General features: G+C 36.9%; 1 protein-coding gene across 2 annotated transcripts in view; it reads left to right on the top strand.

Moving 5' to 3' along the window:
• Positions 1-7,317: 7,317 nt before the first annotated feature.
• The window catches only part of CCDC66 (coiled-coil domain containing 66), an 18,697-nt gene continuing 2,616 nt past the window's right edge, over positions 7,318-23,398 (top strand). The window contains exons 1-18 of one of the 2 annotated variants that reach the window (XM_069865908.1): positions 7,318-7,359; positions 8,036-8,100; positions 8,481-8,503; positions 9,307-9,721; positions 10,607-10,742; positions 10,909-11,012; positions 11,979-12,103; positions 12,860-13,030; positions 13,802-13,933; positions 16,538-16,791; positions 17,172-17,256; positions 17,995-18,156; positions 19,902-20,049; positions 20,480-20,602; positions 20,985-21,463; positions 21,764-21,801; positions 22,067-22,350; positions 22,820-22,947. In XM_069865908.1, coding sequence (XP_069722009.1) covers positions 7,349-7,359; positions 8,036-8,100; positions 8,481-8,503; positions 9,307-9,721; positions 10,607-10,742; positions 10,909-11,012; positions 11,979-12,103; positions 12,860-13,030; positions 13,802-13,933; positions 16,538-16,791; positions 17,172-17,256; positions 17,995-18,156; positions 19,902-20,049; positions 20,480-20,602; positions 20,985-21,463; positions 21,764-21,801; positions 22,067-22,350; positions 22,820-22,947 — 2,883 coding nt within the window. In that variant the 5' untranslated portion in view covers positions 7,318-7,348. The remainder of the gene's footprint in view (positions 7,360-8,035; positions 8,101-8,480; positions 8,504-9,306; positions 9,722-10,606; positions 10,743-10,908; positions 11,013-11,978; positions 12,104-12,859; positions 13,031-13,801; positions 13,934-16,537; positions 16,792-17,171; positions 17,257-17,994; positions 18,157-19,901; positions 20,050-20,479; positions 20,603-20,984; positions 21,464-21,763; positions 21,802-22,066; positions 22,351-22,819; positions 22,948-23,398) is intronic. The other variant, XM_069865910.1, reaches the window with a different exon arrangement.

Genomic DNA, 23,398 nt, shown 5'->3' with positions numbered 1-23,398 from the left:
GTAGAGAGGGAAAAGGTTATACCTCAAATATTCGGGAATAGCAATTAATGTGTTTCAGCTCCTAGCTGTTTCACAGACTGTTTTGGACACTCAGGCATTTCTGATGGTATAATAGTATCACACCAGCTATCTAGCTCTGTATTTTAACCACCTAAATACAAGTCAAAAAGCACTCACCCATACACTTGGCTAAGATTAATCATACAAAATTTCAGGGAAAGTATTTTTAATCACAGTTAGTAACAGAAATAATCATTACCGTGTTGCAGCGTCTTCCTCTGAAAATTTGCTGATACTCCTTAGAAACTTCCATTGGTCAGGCAATAATCCTATTAAAACCAAGTTATTTTCTATTTAGTGTACCTAAAAGAGACAGAATTCATCTCAGTCTTACTACTACGATCCGATAATGTATGCTTCTAAATTACCACACATTGTAAAAGCATACTCAATCACAAACATTAGGAATAAGATTATAGAACACCCTTTCAGAAACGGGCAGGTTTTTATAACCTTACAACCTATAACCTTTATAACCTATAAAAATTTACACAAATATGGAGCAATTTCTTGTAGATACAGGAATAACTGCTAGCAGATTTCATTTGCTCCAGACCACAATACAGTAACACTATCAGATGTGCATTTGCATTGCAGTGGTATAGAAAAACCGCTGCAGAAGGAAGACTAGACTGACTTGAGCTACAGTAAGCAACATGATTTGATGTCACGCTTGTCATCACAAGTTCCGTCTCATCTTGTAGTAGCTAAATAAGTGTATTTTTCTTTGAAGCACAGAACAACATTTTTGAAAACTATGGCACAACATTTTTATCTCCTTTTCTTAATAAAGCTCCTTTGCCTATTCAAAAGGAATGCCCTGAATTACTAGTGTCCCATTATGTTTCTGTTCCAGCTTACCTGATTCAACAGTACGAAGCTGTCAGAAGAAAATAAGTACAGTATATACTCATATACATTTTTGTGTATGTATAGTTACAAGAACAACCCCATATATATGTATTTAATATATGTTTATACACACACTCCCATATATATAAAGTTTTCATGGTAGAAACAAAACAGTTGGCAAAGCTTACTCATGAAGTGGGATTGAATCATAAACCATTCAAGAGATCCAGGCTGCTTTCCCAATTTTCTGCAAAACAATTATTGCCAGATATAATGAATGCTGTCTTTAAAGACTGATAAGGATTGCATCTAAATGAATTTACACCTTCAAAAATTCTAAAGCACATATGAAAATGTCGATATCCAGCAATAGACATTTGTTGGGATTTATTAAAATTGTTTTGAAATCCATACAAGTTCAAGCCCAAGGTGGTTTAAGAAGCAAGTTATTATTAAAGACCTTTGCTCAGAAAGCCTGACAAAAGGGGAGACTTGTACAAAAGATAAGAGAAAGCATTACATCAGCATAGATCATCCTTTTCATTTTTTGGTAAACCTCCATCCATTATGCTGCATTTTCTGTTTCAGCTACACCCAAGGGTTGGACGGGTTAAAACCAAAACATAAGAATAAAAGCAAAACCTTTCCAATCCTCAAAAAAACCCATTTTATTGTTAATATATGGAGTGGGGGAAGATTTAGCATAGTTAATGATTTTTAAGCCAAATCAGTTTCTGCAACTATTTATTAGTCAGAGCTGAATCTGCTGTTACTGCTTTGGTTAACTTTTGTATGTACTTACGGGAAGTGAGGCATGACCTTCACCCCTTCCTTCACTTCCCAAGCTGAGGCAGCTATGTAACTCAGTATTCGGTTCACTCTATCGTCACTGAAAATTTTATTTTAAAAATTGAACACCAGAAGTCCCAGAAGCTCGGAATGTACTTTTCACTTTTCAGACAGGATCCATTACAACATGAACATATGCTTTTTCTTCCCCTTGAGGGTTCATCTGAATAGTCCCCTTGCTTATGTTCTTGAAATCACAGCAGTTCAGGTTATGAATAAGTTAAATCTTATCCCAAGAAGACAAACAATATAATACAAAGTGACGGAAATAGAATTACTAGCATTCATTTGCTAAAGCTATCATTTTCTCTAACATTTTAGTAGCTGGTTTAACTCTGGTTGCTTCAGCGCTTTTTCCTGGTGCATCCTCTGCATGATGATTTGTCCAAGCTCTGATGAATATTCCCCATTTAATTGATAGAGCTGTTATATCTTAGGGGGTTTTAACAATTTATGGATGTTTTATTCTTAAGATAAGTTGCACTTTAAAAGTAAATGTATATAGAATAAGAATAAAGAAGGAGAAAAACATACCTGTATACCTTTCAAGTATTTGCTCAGAATAAATCAGTGCCTTGATCCAATTTTGGTATGCAGAGGACTTAAATTTCTCTGCTTTATCTCCTCTTATGGCCTTTTTATTTCGCATTTAGGATGACATTTTGAATTTTTAAAGAATGACATAGTTTTACTTTATGAGTGTTTAATTTACTACAGTTTTTCCTTGCTTTATGATAGTCATTCATCTTTGATGGCAAGTACAAATAAACATTGGTGTTTCAATTATTTGGTTATTATCTTCTGCTCTTTCTTTTGGTTGTTTTAATTTAGCTTTCATTAGCGTATGTTCAAATCCTTACTGATTGATTTCTTGTGAGGACAATTTCTGCAGTCCTCACATCAGGTATTTATTTTATACCTGCTGTGAGATATTAGTTTTATTACCTTAAATGCTTCTGCTACATAGAACCTAGGCAGTTCACATGGGACAGTTACTACACATGGAGTTGAAGAATGCGTCAGTGCCAATATATCTCTATCCAAAAGAAGTCTCCTTCAAGAAAAGTAATAAAAGATTTGACAGCATATTTGATTTTTATGACAGGAGAAAATGGGAAGGGTGGGGGGGTGAGGCGGGAAATCAGGCTTATTAACCAGGAGCAAAAACTCTTAGCTGTCAAAGGATAAGCCTGAGGTGCTGGCCATGTCTTAATTAAACACAACATGGGCTCATAAAATGCAGAGAACCTACCTAAACTCCCTGCTGTACAGAGAATTTCTGCCTAGACATCCAAGACTATTTTGAATTCTCTGCAGCTTGCAAATTGTGCTGAACAGTTGTCAGATTTCTGTATAATGCATTTCAGTCAAGACTTGGGAAGTAAGAGGCTCATTTGTAAGTGCTTTGCAGGAGATGCTTCCCTGACAAGAAAGAAATGTTAAGTGGTAACCTTTGCTTCTATATTATTATAAACTATAACAAAACATACTTTTAGGAAAATAAAAGATTATACATACTTCAAAAAAAAAACCAACAAACCGCTGCCCCATCCTCACTTAATAGGCTGATCATTAGTAATTTCATTTTGAGAAAAAATCCAGAGTTGATGCTACATTTTAGCCTTTTTAAATCAGAAAATGCAGTCCTGTATCAACTGGAGTGCCAAAAAGTAACTGATTTTCTTGAAAGATTTTGTTTTATTTCAACAGTTAGTTTATTTGGCATAGAGTTCATACATTCATGTCATTAATCGTCAAGTATGCTAACTAAAGATTAACATCACCTCATGCTGGCATTTGATTGCATAAAGTTGATAGTTATTTTTCATCATTTTCCTTTTGCAGGAAGCAATCAAGAAAACAAGTTGAAAAGCCCTAATTTATGTTCCCTAAAACGTATTGGAAGCAAGGCCAAAACTGTTTAGGTTTCTCATGTAACTTCTCAAGACTTGAAAACTAACTATTAATTTGGACCTGTCCAGTAGTATGTAAGATATGCTTTGAAGGCTGCTGTACTTCAGCAGTGATCTTTGTTTCAATGCTCACCTGCAGAGTGCTTGACAGGGTTTTGCTCTTTGCTCACCTGTGCCTGCAGCTTCTCTATAGTGCATACTACTAAATTTAATTAAATACTAATAGTAAATACACCTTAAGGACATTCCTGATTTACTACTTTACTATATCTGCAATGGCTGAATATACTACATACAAGTATTAAGAGGAAGGGTCATGATGTCTGTCACTGTAGGGTAAAAACATACTCTTTCTACAAATTTCTGAGAATTCTTTTCCCCAAAATTAAGTTAAAAAACCAGTTATTAATGGATTCAAACTTGAAGTATATTAAACTATTTTTAAAAAACCCACCCTCCCATGCAGCAACAATGCCAAACACAAACTTGGCTACATTCCATACACAAGTCCTGAGGAAATGTATTCTTGGGGGATGCTCTCAGTTGCATTAGTATTGTAAATGCAATTGTATTGTAAATGACTTTACAAACCCAGGACCAGGCCAAAGTGCCATTGTTCTAGCTTTTAGAAGCTATCACTAACAGTGTTGAATTTAATCATTGTGTCAATGCATTTATCCATCTAGAAAACAGGCATAACAATTCTGAGCGGACTTTTCATGAGTATGTAAGTGAAAAATCAACGGGACTTGTTCTCCTAAGTCACTTAAGAACAGATATTAATGGTACTTATGTGTCTGGAGATCAAGACAGACACCTGATGGGACTTTCATAACACCTACCTCCCACTGAAATCTCATCCTCTTACCTTGCCTATATGGGCTATTAGAAAGTTTAATTAACGAGTGACTGAAGTACTTTGCATAGTGTTTCATGATTCTTAGGAGAAATGCATATATCCTGAAAGCATTTTTATTCAGTCCTCTGGAATGATAAGTCAAGGACTTAGGAATGCTGGTCATTAATTTATCAGGAAATTAAATACAGCTTGGTAAGTCTTTTCCTGCAACCATTCCAACAGTCTTTGTGTTATAGAAACAAGAATTATCTCCTCTATTTTCCTTCCTAAAAGCATAAGCACTTTCAGTCACATTTTTGATAAAGCAGTAATAGGAAACTTAGGATTTCTTCAGATCTGTCAAATTCCACCAGGCCCATTATATTGGATTTTAACAGTCACATGAAATTCTGCAGATAAGAATCAACAACTAAAACTACAAAAGTAAATTATAACATAGAAGCATGGAAAATTAGAATATAGCCCTTACAATGAGACATAATGTAATGAGTAGCTATATTATCCACACAGAGTTTGGAATGCATGGCTAAGGCATCCAGGCTAAAACACAAAAAGGACTATTTAATCTTAATTCAGATATCATCCAGGACATAATTTAAAACTTAGGCACATAATTTAAAACCTAGCTTTATTTACAGCTCCAGAGAGCAGCATTTGATCAACTACTATCAGCTTTTTGAAAGAACTTTTCACACTTGCCTAGCAAACACCAATGCTTTAATTATAAAATAGAAAAAAAAATAAGAAATCCAAATGGACTGTAAAACTTGCTGTTTCAGGAAAAAAACATTGTTTTAGACTCCTTATAAGGTGATTTTCTGTATGACAAACTTTCAGAGAGATGCTTGAAACTATATTGCCACCTGCTGTCTCAAACAAAAATCAGGAGGCAGGTCTGCTTGGCTCTATTATTTAAAATTCTGCAATTGTAATAGAAATACATTAAATTGGGAAATCAATTGTGAAGCAGGGGATGAAACATAAACTTTAAAATCGTGAAGAATGACTCTTCCTTTCTTTTGCTTGACCATATTTGGTCCAGAAAAATGAGAAGGAAATTACCAGTAAAGACTGTGTAGCTAAACAAGCCCTGCTCATCTTGAAAAAACATTCCTTGCATCTCTTATCACACAGTGATGAGATACATACAGTTGGGATGAAGTCAGGATATGAGATTCATGAAAGTGAAGAGTTGCTTATTACAGATGCAATCTTTTGAGAGAGAGATTGTGGATAGTGCAAGCTGACTAGGAAGAAGAAAATGCTTCAGTCTTCTGCATCTCCTTCAGCAAAGAGACAGCTGTCTACAAGAAACCAGGATTTAGTCTCTCTGTGTTAAGGCTACATTTCAAATAATTAAGTTTTGGGAGAAGCAGGATGGTGAAAGAAGTAGAGTATGAATACCAACAGAAAATCAACAAAAAAAATATTTGAAGATGTACACTGAAAGGTTAGACATATGGATACTAACTCAAATATCTGGGGAAAAAAACCCCACACTTTTATATTCTGCGCTTCACAGGACTTCGTATATAGTGTATCACTGAGAAAAACTCCAGGTTTTCTTTTCCTCCCTTTTTCTAGTCCCCAAGTGAAAGTTTCAAAGACTCCTTAGCTGATCTATCAATCAATAAATACCATATAAAAAGCCGCAAAGCAGTATTTGAAGAGAAGACATATTTTTGTCTGACGACTGAAATTGATTTTGTATAAAGACAAACAAAGCAGTTCAGGTAGTACAGCAGACAGCAGATTTCATGTGCCCATTAAACTCAGCCTCATTGTCTGTTTTTCTATTATTGCTTATTTGTTTTCTTTTGCAGTCTTAAAAGGGCAAAACTTCGATTCCTGTCAGCTGGAGTAAGCACTACAGGATCTGTTCCTATATATACGGTACCTTTAGCCAGACAAAATTAACTACATCTAGGAGCAACACCATTCAAGACAAGCCTTAAGGTCTTAACACCCTTTTAAATGAAGGCTTTCAGTAAGCATTTGGCTTTACGCATAAGCTTAAAAGCCATCTCAAATAGTAAAACATCTAAATGGGCTCTGAAGCATTTTATAGAGTGTGACTATAGTCTTTTAACGCCGCCAAATCCTCCTTATGCAAGTTGAAGATGTTTCTCCTGAAAATGAGGATTCAATTAATCCGCACTCTTACGCGTCCTCTTTTTCTAAAAGCTCTGCCTACAAAACAACAGAATGGACGGGGCTTAATATTGGGCTCCTGGAACGTTTCTCAAGCATCGCACACGGACCACAGAGGGAAGGGGGGGAGGAAAGGAAGGGAGAGGAGGGAAAGGAAGGGAGAGGAGGGAAAGGAAGGGAGAGGAGGGAAAGGAAGGGAGAGGAGGGAAAGGAAGGGAGAGGAGGGAAAGGAAGGGAGAGGAGGGAAAGGAAGGGAGAGGAGGGAAAGGAAGGGAGAGGAGGGAAAGGAAGGGAGAGGAGGGAAAGGAAGGGAGAGGAGGGAAAGGAAGGGAGAGGAGGGAAAGGAAGGGAGAGGAGGGAAAGGAAGGGAGAGGAGGGAAAGGAAGGGAGAGGAGGGAAAGGAAGGGAGAGGAGGGAAAGGAAGGGAGAGGAGGGAAAGGAAGGGAGGGAGGAAGAGACGAAAGGAGAGAGAGTGAAAGAAAGAGGAAAGAGAGTAACAGAAAAAGGCCAAGAAGTAAGAGGGGGAGCGCGGGGCAGCCCCGCGGCGGGACAGGCGGGTGGGACTCCATCTCCCACAATGCCTCGCGGCGGCGCGCGGGTCCCTCTGCCCGCGGCGCGCGCAGCCACTCGCCGGGCGGCCCCTGGCGCGGGGTGGGCGCCGGCCATGAACGTGGGGTGAGGCGGGGGCCGCGGGGCCTCACAGCCCGGCCAGCTCCACCCCCCCCCCCCCGCCGCTCCGGGGGCTCCAGGGACCGGGCAGCCACCGCTCCCCTGGGCAACCTGGGCCAGCGCCTTAGGGACCTCACAGGAAAACGGCTCTTTCTTATAAGATCTGGGGTTGTTCGGCCTGGAGAAGAGAAGGCTCTGAGGAGACCTTATAAGCGACCTTCTAGTACCTGAAGAGGCTACAAGAAAGCTGAGGAGGGGCTGTTCATAAAGGCTTGTGGTGATAGGATGAGGGACGATGGGTATAAACTGGAGAGAGGCAGATTTAGGCTAGACATAAGGAGGAATTTCTTCACTATGAGAGTGGTGAGGCGCTGGCACAAGGAAGCTGTGGCTGCCCCATCCCTGGAGGTGTTCAAGGCCAGGTTGGATGGGGCTTAGAGCAGCCTGATGCAGTGGGAGGTGTCCCTGCTCATGGCAGGGGGGTTGGAACTGGGTGATCTTTAAGGTCCCTTCCAACCCAACCCATTCTATGATTGTATGGAAGCTTGGGGTATTAAAGAACACCTGGACCAACAGTAAATGCAGTATTATAATTAAGTACAATTATTCTTGTTATTAATGTAAAAATCTTAACATCACATTACTTAATATTTCAGGTTCTCCTATCTCTTTCATTTTGCAGAGATGGACTGAAGCTTGAAACTGAAGTGCTGGATGGAAAGCCTAGACTAATTTTAGCCGCTTCTGGTATTTTTTTTTTTAATCGTTTATCTCACGTAATCTTTAAAGCTTCTTGAAGTTAAACTTAATATCCAGGCAACATGAAGCACAGCTTTATGGGAATATTTTTCAGATTAGGAAGAATATTTGTGAACTGTTATTTACCAGTTTGTTTATTCACCGGCCAGCCTGACACTGGACAATAGGTCGATACTGAAATTCTGAGTAGTCTGGCCACTGGTAAACAGCTGGCAAATAGTCTTGGCTCTCTACAGCTTGTCCCTCCATTGATAATGCCTTACAAAATTCAGATCAATATAACAGTTAACTAATTTATTAAGATTGTTTTTCAGGAGGAAGTTGTTATTAAATACTTCTCTCATATGTTTGCGTTTGTTTCCCAAAAGATAAATCGAAGCCTGCAGTGAAGGTAAGTAAAAAAAAATTATTTTTTTGGTTAGACCACACAAATTAGCTCATTTTTTATCACAGAAATTTGAGAACATGTTTGAACTGTTAAAATACTTGTGATTGATGATGTTTGTGAAGGATAAATATGTATTACTCAGGCTCATAATAGCTATTAAAAAGGTTGAATTCAAGGTTCTATGACTACTTTTACCTGTGCAAAGTGCTTTAGTTTACTTTGCCAAGAGATGACAGCAGCACAGGGAATCATCTAAATCAGACCTGCAGAGACCCTTGAAGGGATTCTGGTAGAACAGGCATCTGAAATATGTTTTGAGTTCCAGTTTAGTTATATAGGTTGTCTGAGTAAACTGAAACACAGTGCGTTGGGGAAGGAGAGAAAGCAGAAAAAGGTTTCAATACATAGGAGATAATTAAAAGTGTACATCAAGGACCTTGGAAAAGATAACACTTTAGTACAGTTTGGAAAAATGGAGATTGAAGTAATACTGTGTGGTGAAAATGCATACCTGTTTGAGGCCAGGCTTCAGAAACGCCAAAGAAAAGCAGAATTAATGTTTATGAATTCATTTAATTGTTATGCTACATAAAATTATTTTTCATACTGTAATGTTTAAACATTGACATTTAGGTACTATATTCTCTTCCAAGGTATTCCTAGTAATCGTGAAGCTTTTTCACTAGTTTCTATTGATGTAAAAGAAAAGAAGAGTAACACTTAATTTACTTTTTGCTTCAACCTTGTTTTCCCCATGCAGTTTTTTTCCTTAGTTAATATATGGTGAAATCTTACTGCTTTAACAGATGGGTAATAAAGCCAGAGCACCTAAACAGGCACTGAGAATAAGGCATGCTGGGCATATTCTGAGGTCAACACAAAATGCTTGTATCAAGCAGGAAAACTTCACAAAACCAAGGAGCAAATCAAGCTTATCAATGACAAAAGGTGAAAAACTGCAAGTTACTAAATACTCCTCACACGAAGCCACAACTAAAGATCACACTTTGGTTTTCCAAAGAGATGGCACAAACAGATCTCCTGATTCAGAGAATTCTAATGTTGTTAAAAAAAGTAAACAGAAAACTCAAAATCCACATGTTGAAGACTCAAGAAGTTTGGCATGTTTAACACAAGAAGAGCTTCAAGAAATTTTGATGACTGTTAAAGAAGGAACTAGACGCATCTCTGAGGCTCAAAATGAAAAGCAAGACGAAATGGGTGAGATACCGATAGTTGAATAAGTTAGTTTAATGGAAACAGCAAAATGTGAAAGCTTATCTGTGCGTTCATAATTTAAGTTTATTTGCAGGATGCAGAGATGTTGATGTTCCATGGTTGCAGGCAAAATACTGTTTGCTATTAAGGATGTGAAGTTGCCTGTTACTGTTAAGAACCAAGCATTTGATAATTTTATCAGTTTAAACTGAGGATTGCTTGATAGCATTCCAGTACTTTGAAGAGCAAACCAGCAAGGAAATCTGGCAGTATTTCATGCAAAAAAGGAATCATTTTACATGGAGAAAAAACAATAGAATTGTACTGTATGATTGCTATTAGGAGTTGGGGGAAAAAAATCCCAAACAACACCTCGAAGAGGTAGGTCTTTCTGGTTTTCTGAAGAGTTTAGGTCTTGCTCTGTGTCTCGAGAGCAGTAGTGCCCTTCTCCTCTGGCCCAAGACATACACGTATCTTTTTGCCTAAGTGTAATATCACTGTTGAATAGTAGGTTTGAGTTTGTTCCAATTCTTCTACTCAGAAGCACAAGAACTATTGTGTACCTTCCTGTATTATGACCTTCCTCCTGTTTGTGGACCCATGGAGGTGGTCAGCATTTTGCCACCTAGAACATGACACAAGTTTAAGTCCCAAAGTCTGAACTTGTAACCAAAAATAGATGATTATTGTAAGTCTAACATTCTAAAAATACCCTGTGAAGTTGTAACTTACGTGCTTCAGCTGTACAGGCAGGGCTGAAAACAGTATTGTTAAATAGTGGGGAATTAGCAAGTTTCTGCTATTCTTTTATGTTTACTCAACGCTGATTGAGCCAAACAGTGGTCATATATATTTATGTATCTTTAAGATATTTACATTCTACCACAGCTACCAATGAGGCACTAGAGGAAGATGTTACACCATTGCTCCAAAATCTTTGTGAAGTTTCATCGATTCCAGATGAAGCCAACTCTGATTTGTGCAGGAACCAAGAAGCATATCCTCAGACAGGACAGAAAGTTATGTATGTAGATCTGTGTTATTGTCTACATAAACTGTATCTCCAATAAAGATTCATACTGTAGTTCTTAAACACAGTAAGAATCGTTATAAGTAGTAATTTAAAAGTTAACCTCTCGAACAGATTAGCTTTTTAGGCAAAACTATTTTTTTCCCATCGTTCTCTCTAGACAGGACTCATGGAAACCTGCCGACATGTTTAGTACCTTGGGTGAAAGAGAAGGAGAAAAGGCCTTGTTAGAATTCCGAAAGATCCAGTGGAAGAAGGAATTAGGTACTTGTGATATACAGAATACATTTGATCAATTTATTACTCTCAAGATGCCAAGAAACTATGTGTTTCTTATGCTTTTTTAAATTTACTTATATCAGTGCAGTTGCTACAAATTGGAAGGACCATAGTCTCCTAGACAAGATTCTTCATTTTCAAAATTTTATGCAAATATTATTCATAAACTCTTGAAAAAATGCTTCTTAAACAAGTAAATATTGTCACAAATAAATATCTTCAGTTATGCTTCATATTTTACGAATGGCTTGCCACCAATTTTGTCATATTCTGCCAGTAGTTAATAGCCATTATTGTTAATATATTCGTTTTTAATGTGACACTTTTCAGGCTACTCTACAAACATGACCATATGTATCAAATTGCAGTTTGAACGTGAAATAGTTTGCAGTCCTGCCCCATTACCAACCAAGGGGAATGACTGTTGAAAAATAAAAATGTTTCACCCTGTAGTAAATTCTCACTGGCAAATTAAGCTTTCTGGGATTCACACACAGGACTGTTGTGTTTTGTTTTGTTTTCAACTTGGGTATAGACCATCTAGTTTCAGGGCTTGATTCTGCACTGTCAGTAGCTTTTGTGTGTAGCTCCATGGGTTTTCATAATATTACAGTAGTCCAAGACCAGTACAATAAAATGGTGAGAATTTTTATGTTTGGTTATTTCTGCTAGTTCTCCCTCTTCCCCTGGGATATTGTTATATCTTCAGTGTTTTGTAGTCTTGTTAGAGAGATTCTCCAATTACCTTTACAACTCTGGGCAGAGACTCACTGCAAACTTCTTAAGAGCAAAGTCAAGTTAAGACTGATCGGTCAGAATAGTGACTTACTCCTGTAGTCTATTTCACAATCAAAATTACAGGGTAGACATGTATTGCTGCATTTGGTTTTTAGGAAAAAACCCCTCAAACTGTCTGTTAGAAACTCTTACTAGAGTCTGTTTTTTCTGAAGATGAACAGGTAGCACTGAAGAAGAAACTGAAAGAAACTTTGGAGGGAGAAGTGAGTTATTTCTGGGCAAAACCTGGCAATAATAATGCCCATAAAAAGAAAGTGGAAGCAGCTGACCCAGACAAGGTAAGACTAACAATAAACACTAACGAGCACATGGTTTCCACAGGGCTGTTATAGAACTGTTCAAATTTTAATTTGTAGAAGATTTTATTTTCTATCCAAGTCTCAATTGTCACTTCATGCTCTTTTGTGGCATGAGTTGCTGCAATTCCTTGTTTCACACTTACCTGTTGCTCCAGTTTGTAACCTCACAAATTAAGATCTTTGTAGTATGAACAACCCATTCCTGTCCTTCCTTGTTGATTCCTAACTAAAAGATATAAGTGTTTTCCAGTTCTGTTTTGAGGAATGTAATTCCCAATTATTTATTTATTTACATTGATTGCGAACATACTAAGCATAGCAATTTGACTTTTACTCTGGCCTGCCTTTAAGAGTTAGCTGTAGCTCTGAAAATGCTGTGTCAGATAAGTATATTATACTCAGATGAGGCTGCTTCTCCAGTGAAACTGATAGCTTTTAAACAGAAGTTAGGGTTGTACCTGCTATCAGTTACTACAGCAAAAGCAAATAGGTTTTTCTGTGGCGTATCGATCATTCCTAGAAAAGGTGCCACTCTGTCCAGTAAGAATTTTTCAGTCTACATAATTAAGAAATACTGAATTATAACTTACAAGTTTTGGCTGAAGTTTTAATGAATATAGCAGCTTCTAGAATTATAATTTACTTGTTTATTATATGCTAAAGCCTATTAATACAAACAGTGCAGGTGAGCTAAATAAATCAAATCTTAAACAACAGTGGTTATTTAATTTGCAGACAATATTTATAGCTGATTCAAATATTACCACTGAGGAAAACCATGTCTGTACACCTGTCTTAACCACAGAAGCTAATGAAGTTCCACTGAATGTTTCAAGTGCTCCAGTTTTGCAGTCTGCTAATTTCAGTTCTTCTTCAGCTGTCAGTTGCGCAGCATTTTATATGGGGGTAAGATTTTAAATTGCATGTAGGTTTTTCTTATTTATTGACCACAGATTTCTATCTTCTGTAGTTCTTTTAAACCAGAAGATTTCAGTAAACCTTTTAGATTTCTCTAGAGAATTTTGTCTGATAGAACGTTTACCAAAATATTGATGCATTGAAGACAATGTGTTTTCAAGGTGTGAGCTCAAGTGTTGTTTAGATTTAAGTATGCATTAAAGAAACAGAGAAACAGGAACCTATCGGAAATTGGAGACTTCAAAGAATGTGTTGGTGGCAGAAGGTTGAAGAAGTAGTTTAAGAGTTATTGCTAGTAGGCAGTGACTGTAGAGTGATCGTTGTAAGATAGCATTGGAAGTTCTCAGTGCCACTCAAGTTTGTTAAATAATATAGATATCCATTAAGAAGCATGAGCAGAAGGATGAAGAGAGTATCCAGAATTTACTTGGGATACATCACTATTAATTAGACTGTTAGACTGAATCTAGCTGCAACACAGACTGAGCAGCGGACCATAGGAAGAAGGAAGTGATTTTTTGTTCATGATACATATAGTAGGGGTTTCTTTGGAGTGAGAGGCTGATAGTTCAAGTTAAAATAGTACTCATAGACTTCAGCATCTGACACCTGAAGTGTTTTTATGGAACAGTCAGACACTTAGCTGCAGTTAAACTTATGCCTAGCAGCTAAAGGGAAAGGTTTCTGCCAGGTCTTTATTATGTGGCCAGAGCAGGTACTGAATTTTCATACAAGGAACTAGCACTGATTTTATTTTAGGAAGCTGCACCACAGGAACAACGTCTTAGTGCTTTGAAGCATGAGCAACAGAAGAAACAGCTTGAAGAGCTGGACAAACAGAAGGAAGAAGCTAAGCTACGAAAAATAGAAGAAAAGCTTACTTTATCAAAGGTATCTGTGGTTCAGAGGGGCTTTTTGGAATAAGAGTAGTTTTTCTCTCAGTTTTTGTTCTAAGAAATAAAAGATTAAGTTGTAGACCTAATGAAACAGTGACAAAGATGCAGTTGGCTATAGTATGTCCAGGTTTTCACTATAAGTCTGTAGGTCAGTTTAATTGAACGCTCAGTGAGTAGCTGTCCCAGTATTTCAGTGGCAGAGATCAGACTACCATGTGTCTAGTGCAATGGGTTAGACTGCTGCAGTGCTACTATACGATATTTTCTTTACCACCCTTGTCTGAAAGCACTAGAATTTGGAAGGTGGTATAAAGACACTGGCTAGACAGTTTGTGAAAGGAAATTTTCCATAGGAGATGAGAAAAGAGAAGGAAAGTTATGGACAACTACAGTTTGTCACTGTGGTGTTCAGATCCTGCTTTTAGAACTATTTCAATATGCATACACTCTTATGAAACTTCTTTAAACATTTCTACTCCAAAAAGTATTAAAGAAGATAGCCTTACCTCGTTTGCCTTCTGCTTTTTCCAGGCTGCTTAATGTAGGTCTCATATGCTGGATCTAGAAGGAATCTGTGGCAAATACCTGAGGAGACATTTAATACTGTCACTATTGGCCAATTTAGTCAATACCTCTATTACTCCTGGAGGTTTTTCATATTAACGCTGACTTCTTTCCTTTATGTGTTACTATTAGTTTTAAGGTCAGCGGAGTACTCTGTGTTCTTACACAGCCCAATACTGATACGATCTTCCAAAGACTTTGTCTTTTGAAGTGAAGAAACTTGCAGTGAAATTGTTCTATTACTAGAATCCAGATTTCCGAATTACTGTATGCAACTTTATTCCCAGAATTATATCTTTCACCGTGCATGAGATGTATTCACTTCATGAATTGTTCGGTATTATTAGTGAACAATAATCTCGGTTACCAAAACCCAGTTGATAGAAATGTTCATAGTCTGTGGCCTTCTAGATTAAAAGGCTGCAGTTTTCACTCTCAACCAAAGCATTTATGGCAATTACACATTACTAGACAAAAATACTTCATTTTAATCCCACAGTTTGTAATAGTAGAAGAGAGATTTCCTATCTGCCCTCCAAAACAGAACCCCTTGTTGCTAAGGGTGGTTACATACCAACACACAACACAAGTCTTTTCATTTCCTGAGTTGTTGGAGGAATCAAATTTCCTTTATAAATTGAACTTTGTAACTGTGAAGGGAACACAGCTGTGAAAGGTTCCTTCATTAGCTGCCCTGTTTTTTAATTTGATGGCTGTGCTGTGGAAAGGTGATTGCAATCAACAGAGAGTAACCTAACAGTACTCTGGCTTCCAGCCTCTTTTGAAAAGAGGTTAGTGCGCACTTAATCTCGTTTTCCTCAACATCTTTTCTTTTCAGGTGTTGTGTTATACTTTCAATCTTCCTGCATATTGTGCCACTGACTTGGATAATAAAGTAGATTTTCCAACTATTCTTATCTGCTTCTACATCACAGAGTATTCAAAGGGAACAAAACTAAGGGAAGAGGAGGAATAATTTGGGTTCTCATTATTTGGACTATGATTTTCTTGCCTCTTTTAAAATAGGTGTGAAATTTTTCTGACAGAAATGATTTTTTTGTTTAAGCAAAAGACTTCCAGAAAGTTGATTAGATTAGATTATGTTAGGTTTTTTTTCTAGCAGGATGAAAGTTCTGAGGCAGCCATTTTTCCAGTCTCTCCGGGGAAACAGCTCTTTTAGTCAGAAGAGAAAACTTTCTCAGTACCTATAGCAAAACCAAAGGCCCCTTAGGTAAGAATCTTATTAGTGATTTATTGGAATGTCTCAGTTGCCAGCACTGACCCAAATAGATGACCTGTGTCATTCAGAACAGAGATTTAAACCCAGTATGTCACCTCTGCAAAAGTTTTAGGTACTTGCTACGATAGCAGTGGTGGCTGCTGTGGGTGGAAGAGAATTTGAAAGAAGGCTTATTTTATAATGGACCTGTCTAGATGAAAACTGGAAGTTAAGAGATTAATGTCTGTGCCCAAAACACATTAATTCTGCTATCATCCAGAAATAAAATGCAGGGGGTAATTGTAGGACAGTGTAAAAAATGCCACTTGTTCATGTTACTAGAGAGACAATGTGTACACAACAGGAGGAGAGTATGGCAGAATGGACAGGGTACTGACCTCTCAGTCAAGCACTTCCCAGTACTATTATAAAAATTATGGAATGGAATAGAATAGTAATATAAATTGAAAAAGCAGTACCAAAAAGCCTGAGTCCATATTTACTTTATATTTTTTCAATATATCTTTTCTAATTTTGGGGGATTTTTTAACCTGAAAATAAAGTAACTATGTTTTTACTGACCAAGTATACAGATCAGCAGTATAATTTCTAATCTAAGTTGCATTTTAAGCATCAGAGAGATTTCTGTGTTCCTATTTAGGGCATTAACTACTGTCTGTGTTGTAGCCCCATAACAGAGCTTTTCAAATGTTCCTGTCTTACAAAAAGTATCTTGTCTGTTTTGTTAACCATTCTTTATAGAAACAGTGTAATTGAGCATGTTTCCATTTTTTTTGTTGCTTCATATTTATTTAGGCTGAAGAGCATGACAGATGGGCAATGCATTTTGATTCTTTAAAGAACCACGTTAATGTTAATGCACAACACCCCTTAAATGGAATGTTCAAAAAGCAGCCTGAAAGTCTTTGCCTGTCACCTGACCCTAAGGAGCTGACTGCTTTTATTCACCCTTTTTCACCTGCAGCTTTAGGCAACCTCATACCCTCACAGGTGGGAAATGCAGAAAAAACTGCTAAAAACAGTGCTTTGGAACACAGTCAGAAAGTCAGGTGAGGGTCCTTTGTAAGGATAATTATCTTCCCAGCCAGTACATTTCTGATACCTCCTCAGAAGTTTTAAAAAAAAAAAAAAAATGGATTAAGATTGTTTAAGTCTGATCTTTGTGTCTCAGTCATTTAATGTCTGCTTTTTTCAGAAATACCTGTTGCATCATTTTTGAAAGACACAGGTATTTCCATTGTTCATTAATAAAATTCATTGCAAATAACCTTACTGTCTCCTTAGTAAAATTAATTTCATAGTTGTAAATTAATACAATGGGATAACCTCAATATGAAAATATTACTTGAAACTTAACTGATTCTAATTATGAAAAGCTTTAGGCTTATGTTCTTACGATTAAAACACTTACATGTTTCTTTGTTCATAGTTTCCTCCGTTCCATGACAGCTCTCCTGGACCCTGCACAGACTGAAGAGAGAGACAGGCAGCGGCAGAAACAGTTAGAACATCAGGTAGACTTTGTTTTACTAACACTATTTTAATGAGAAGAAAGGATGAAAAGTAGTGTTGTCAAGTGAATAAAGGATGAGGTTTAATACCAGAATCCAGTGACGTACTTGACTTTTGTGCTTCTGATTACGTGTTTGCATTTGCTTAGTAGTTTTATATCCAGATAGACTATGGTTTTCTTATTTAATATTTATACAGAGATGATTGCATTTCTGTAACAATTCTTGCCTCAAAAACGTACAATGCTCTCTTTAGAGCGCTAGTAGGTTTGTGTGCATATTTCTCCAGTTCTACTGTCAGCAGACAGACTGATATTTACAGATACCTACTCCATAACTCTTTAAATTTATATCTACTTTACTGTCATTTGCATTACTTCTGTGGCACTGTAGCTGAATGTATATCTGCATGATGATGTCTCTAGCACAGTGTAAAGAAGTTTTAAAATAAATGTAACAACAAGCCTGTTCTGGTCAAACTGTTATTCTGCTCAAGTGAAATGCTAACTTATAGTACGTAAGGTACGTAAGAAAAATAAAAGTATTTTTTAAAACACAAAAAGCTACTTCTATTTGTCTCTCCAAGTGCTTCGAACAGCTTTATTGGGCTGGTGGTGTTGTGTCCCCCCAGTCCAATTCAAAATCCAGTTATTAAACATGCATATGGAAGTATATGAACAAATAGCTTATAATACCTTTAATGCTATAACTTTCAATTTCCTTTTTTCCTGATATTTCTAGAAAGCAATAATGGCTCAGGTAGAAGAAAAACGGAAGAAGAAACAACTGGAGGAAGAGCAGAGAAAGTGGGAAGAACAAGAGGAAGAACAGCGCTTAGCACGAGAAAAAGAACAAATGCAGAAACAGTTTGAAGAAGATATGCTGAAACAAAAACAAAAGGCGGTGGGTTTTTGCATTTCCTTCACTGCTGGTAGCCTGTAATAATACAGGGATTGAGGAAAATGGTTCTTGTTCTTCACCTTCAAAATGGTGCCAACTTAGTGTCTTGAAAATCAAAACTGCCTGAAACTCAGACTTTTGAACCCAAAAATCTGTCTCCTCAATTAATAAACTTGTAACACCATACAAGTTTGCAGCAGGTTTCTTTGTGGACAAGGGCCTCTTCAGGAAGAGAAATGACAAGAACTGGCAAAAATGGGATTGTAGTTTTTAGTAATCCATTTTTAATGTAAATTTTAAATTAAAAAAACCTCTCAATTCAATTTTTGTTGTTGGTAACTTGATGCTTTTAAGATGCTTTAAGCTTCAGTACCATGAACTTAATCTGGCTGGTTATGCTTTCACTCTGGATTAAAGATTTTTCAGAGTATATTCTGGAAAAGTAATTTTAAGAGTCATTCACGTTCCAGAGCTTTCTCCTTTGTAATTATTGCTGAGCTTTACATGTTCCTTTCTTACAAAAGTTAAACCAAAATTAACATTTTGATCTTTGTTAAATGCAAATTTTGTATTTACATACCTTCTTACCTGTTGGTTAAAGAATTGTTCCAGACAGTGGGTAACTAGGTTTGCTTTATTCACACAAATTTAAACAGAAGAGATTCCCACTATAATTCAGTATGGAATTACCCAAGGCCAAGTCTCCCATGTGGGCTTACCTGCTTTTGCCAGCAATTTGAGGGTTGGAAATGCGTTTGCCCAGAGGAATATCTTGCGTTTATCTCTTGTGTCCTAGAGTCCCATCTGGGTTGCCATAAACTGTTAAAGAATTGTTCCAAACAGTGAGTAACTCTAGATTTGCTTTATTAACAACTCAGAGTTGGGCCATGACCTCAGTGAGTTGCAAGGGTTCACAAAATTCAACAAGTATATATATGAACCTCACATAACATAATGCAGTAGATGTCTTTTTTAAAAAAAGTTCTTGGTGTTTTTCCACATTATTGTTAGTTCTTTGTTCCTCATTAACCTGAAAGTCCACGAAGGTCCATCTTGATCATCAGTTGTGGCCATCTCATTTCAGTTCTCCTTTAGAGGTAGTTTCAGCAGTTTTCACTCATACTCTGTCATAAAAGTCACTCACCTTCTCTGAGAATAGGCCTTTATTTTTATTGACCTTTATGGTTCAAAGGAAACCCTCAAGTTGTTTCATTAACTATGCTTAGCTATGTTTAGATTTAAAATAGATAACCTTTTTTTAAGACATTTATTCCATTATCATGTCTAAAATCTATAGCCTACAACTGACGTTTCTTAATATTTTATTGATTCAGCTTGACTGGGTTTTAATCCAGTCATGGAAAGGGCTATACAGATGACATTTCAGCAACATTTGATTGAAGCATAAGATTAATCTCTTAACACCTGTTTCTATTATTGTCTAATATAATATCACATTTATGTAAATCAGTGTAGCTAAAGTCTAAATAAAAGATTAATTATTCTTTTACACTCTTACAGAATTTATAATTAGCATAGCATTGGTTCTGAATTCATCTTTATAATCATAAAAGTTACACATAACATATTGCATCTACTCAACTCGTTTTGGTTTTATTTTTAAGAAAAAGCTTTATCCAGAATGAGAAGGTATATAAACCTTGAGGTTATGGAGACTAGAAAATCCTATTAATTCTGTTCTCAAGATAAATGATCACATACATTTCCTTTTTTTTTTTTTTTTAAAGGAACTTGCAACTCTCAAAACAAATGAGCTTTATCAGTCAATGCAGAAAGCTCAAGAATTAGCACTGAGACTAAAACAAGAACAGCGCATTCGAGACTTGGCTCAGAAGGGACATGACATTTCAAAGCTTCAGAAGAACCTTGGCTGTGGCAAGTACAAGCCTTTTCATACTGAGTTGTCTGTTCCTTTGGTGTCTGTGTGCAAGTTGGTGGTGGGTTTTTCATACCCCTTCTGCATTTATGTCAGAAATGGCTCCTTTGCTTCAAAAACCAAATTTCATTTCAGCTCATTTTAAGAGCTTTCCAAACAAATATCAGTGTTAACTAATATGGAGGATATTGTATGTTAGTAAGCTTCAAAGACTATATTGCATAAAGGGAAAAAAAAAAAAAGGATATCAGGAATGCATAAGGAATATCTAGACCTATGGGCTGTCAATTAGATTTCTAGTAAAAAAGGGAGAATATTAGGATCTGAACCATATTTCTCAGTGTTGTTTTGAGTTTTAAACTGACAGATAGCATGGTTTAAATGGAGTATATGTTACTCAATTGAACAATTTTACTTCTATCTGTATAGGTAATATGGAGTTTGAGAATTGTAATACTCACATTGCATATCAAAGTCATAATTTTTCTGAAGACATTAAGACCCACATTGATCAGCAGGCTTCTCCTCGGAAAGACACTGCTGTACAGACAGGTAGGCAGCCCGTAAATTTAATTACTTTGGTGTATCCTTAGGAAAGAGAATTAAAAGGCATCTTTGTGAAACTGAGCTTTAAGGCCAAATCACCGGCATTCAGAATGGAAAAAAAGTAGAAATACTTGGACAGTCACAGGCATGTTAGAATATTACAGTGCATCACTGGCTTAATTTCATTCTCCAGTCTTTCCCCTCGCGCCCCCTTAATGGGTTTGCTTTTACTGGTCCTGTGTATCTTCCACATCAAAGGAATAAAAACATTATGAAACTATACCAACCAATTCTTGAATAAAACCAGTCATGGTAGATAGATACAAAAGTCAAGCAAGTAATTTGAATAGCTCAGAGTTGGAGTTAAAATACAATTATTTTTTTTTAGATGACTTCAGTACTTCAGCATTTGCTGAGTCAGCTGAGGAAAGAACCGTGTGTTGTGGGTCACCTGATATTTCCATAGAATACAAAGAAACTTCTAACAGCAAAAAATGCCAGAAGGAAATGCAGTACATAGATAAAAATAAAATTTCAGGAAAAGAGACTGGTGGCATTTACAGCAATCTATACGAACAGTATGCCAGAAAGGAAAGGCAAATTAAACCTTTGGAAAACAACAGCAAAAGACCCGACTGGAACATAAACAAGCCTGGGAAAAGATACATTCCAGCATCGGAAAGATACCCCAAACAGCTACAAAAACAAAGAGAAGAAAACAAAGTAAGACGACAAATGGAGCTGCTTCAGCTGGCAGAAAAAAATACCCCTGGGAATCTCTGCCGGAAAAAGGGTGGCTATTCAGACAGGTCTCCTTCACCTCACGAAGAAACAAATGTGAAGAATAAGGGACATAGAGTCAGAAAGGTAACGAATTCATCCTCCACAACAGTAGTGTGTATCCGTAAGAATCCAGCTCCGTACAGTTTTGCCTGGATGGGAATTCAGTTACGTAACTCGGGCATTAAGAATTTTCCTGTTACTGTCCTTTGTGTAAAGACACTACAAGTCTCTAGTGCAAGTCTTTGATAAGCACCTTTCTCCCTGACTCAGGTCAAGTGGTCCTTTTGCAATTTCCAAACAAACTTTTCTTGAGAAGTGAAAGCTTTGGCTATAAAAAACATGCAGCTTTTTATTTCATGTTTGACTTTCTTGGTTTTCTCCTAGGAAGAACAATTACATAAGAATCATTTGAACCGAGAAAGGTAGGTCAATACTCAATATAAATAAATTAATAGTGAAATACACGTGCTCTTTTTTCCTGATTTTTAAAGAAGTAATTTAGATGCATCTAATTGTCTAGTATTAAAAATACACAAGGCCAGACAAACTGCAGGTTTAAAAGCAGAGTAAATGAGCGAAAGTCCAGTCCTCTGAGGATTCTTTGTCTCTACCGTTTCAGAAAATGAATCGCGTTTTTTAAGTATTGTTCTTTTTTTCCCTTTTCTCCCCTGGAATTGTTTCACGCAGATCTGCATCCCCCTCTGTGCCAGCAGTTAAGAACAGATTACACCAAGTGCAACAAAACCAGATACATGCTTCTAATTTCCTGGTGCATAATAACAACAGCAGAAGGGAAAAAGCCTTCAAGACAGACATGCAGACAAGCTCCCCTCCTCCCGTTACAGCGCCTGCAAGACCTCCCTCTTCACAATTTATTCCATATGTTCGAACAAACGAAGTCTATTATCTCGATCCAGATGCACCCGTGACAAGACCTTCAACTCACGACCCACAGTATCAACAATCTAATGGTACTGAAATACATTGTGAACTGAGTGGTGTAGGAAAGATGTTACAGTGATTTAGTTCAAAGACCTACAATTTATTCAACTTGGTTGGGTTTTTTTTGCTGGATTTTGCAAAAATCCAGCAAAAAAATGTGTGTCGCTGAGTGTACAGAAAGCCTGTGCAACAAATTATACTCTCTATTCCAAAAAAGAGACAGCAGAAAAAGTTTAAGTGAAAAAAGCAACAAAATTTCATACTCTTTTATCTGTTGTTTTTGTATGGTTACGTTTAATGATGTATGATTGCACTTCTCTGCTATTATTATATATAGATTTGGGTTTAGGAATCTGTATGTTTGACTTAAAAATAGCAATTGTAATCTGATAGCAACCTAAACCAATGATTTTCTCAAGCTGTTAAAATCTACTGCTTCAAAAATAAAACAGAATTGATAGAGTATTGCTAACTAATTGGATATACATTTACTTTTAGATTCTTACCAAACGCCACGACAGATGTTGAGCTCCGATCATGTTAGAGATCCTCTTCTAAATCCTGATGTAGTTAAAAACAGAGAGAGACAACAAGCAATTCTCAAAGGATTGTCAGAATTACGTCAGGTAAGCAAAAAGTTACTGGATGACCACGTAGGTGGTGAAGGCAAAACAGTGGAAACTTACACAGTCATAAGCACTAGTCTTGAATTTTTCCAGCATACATGATAAGTTTGGGGCCTTGTCCTCTAGTTTTGTTCCTTCTTACTAATTTTGCTTTTCACGCATGACTTCCACCTTTGCACTGTCCTTTGATGAGCTACAAAACAGCAGAGTACCTGAGAAAACTGGGCACCAAGAGGAATGGCTTTACTTAGCCTCTCGGTTTGATAGTTAGGGTTGCCTATAGTACAAATGGTTCCTTTTCAAGGGGAAAAAATATTAATAGTATTTTAACAAAACACTAGAACCCTCTTTGACATTTCACTCTGCATTTCATGGGTTAGCCGGTCCTCACAGAGCAGTGTGAATACCACGAATGGAGCAACAGTGCACAGAGCAAATTAAATACAATAGC

Source organism: Phaenicophaeus curvirostris, chromosome 11, assembly GCF_032191515.1.
Source record: "Phaenicophaeus curvirostris isolate KB17595 chromosome 11, BPBGC_Pcur_1.0, whole genome shotgun sequence".
In the NCBI taxonomy this organism is placed as follows: Eukaryota; Metazoa; Chordata; class Aves; order Cuculiformes; family Cuculidae; genus Phaenicophaeus; species Phaenicophaeus curvirostris.
Note: the sequence above shows the minus strand (reverse complement) of the source record. Positions and strands in the feature narration are given on the sequence as shown.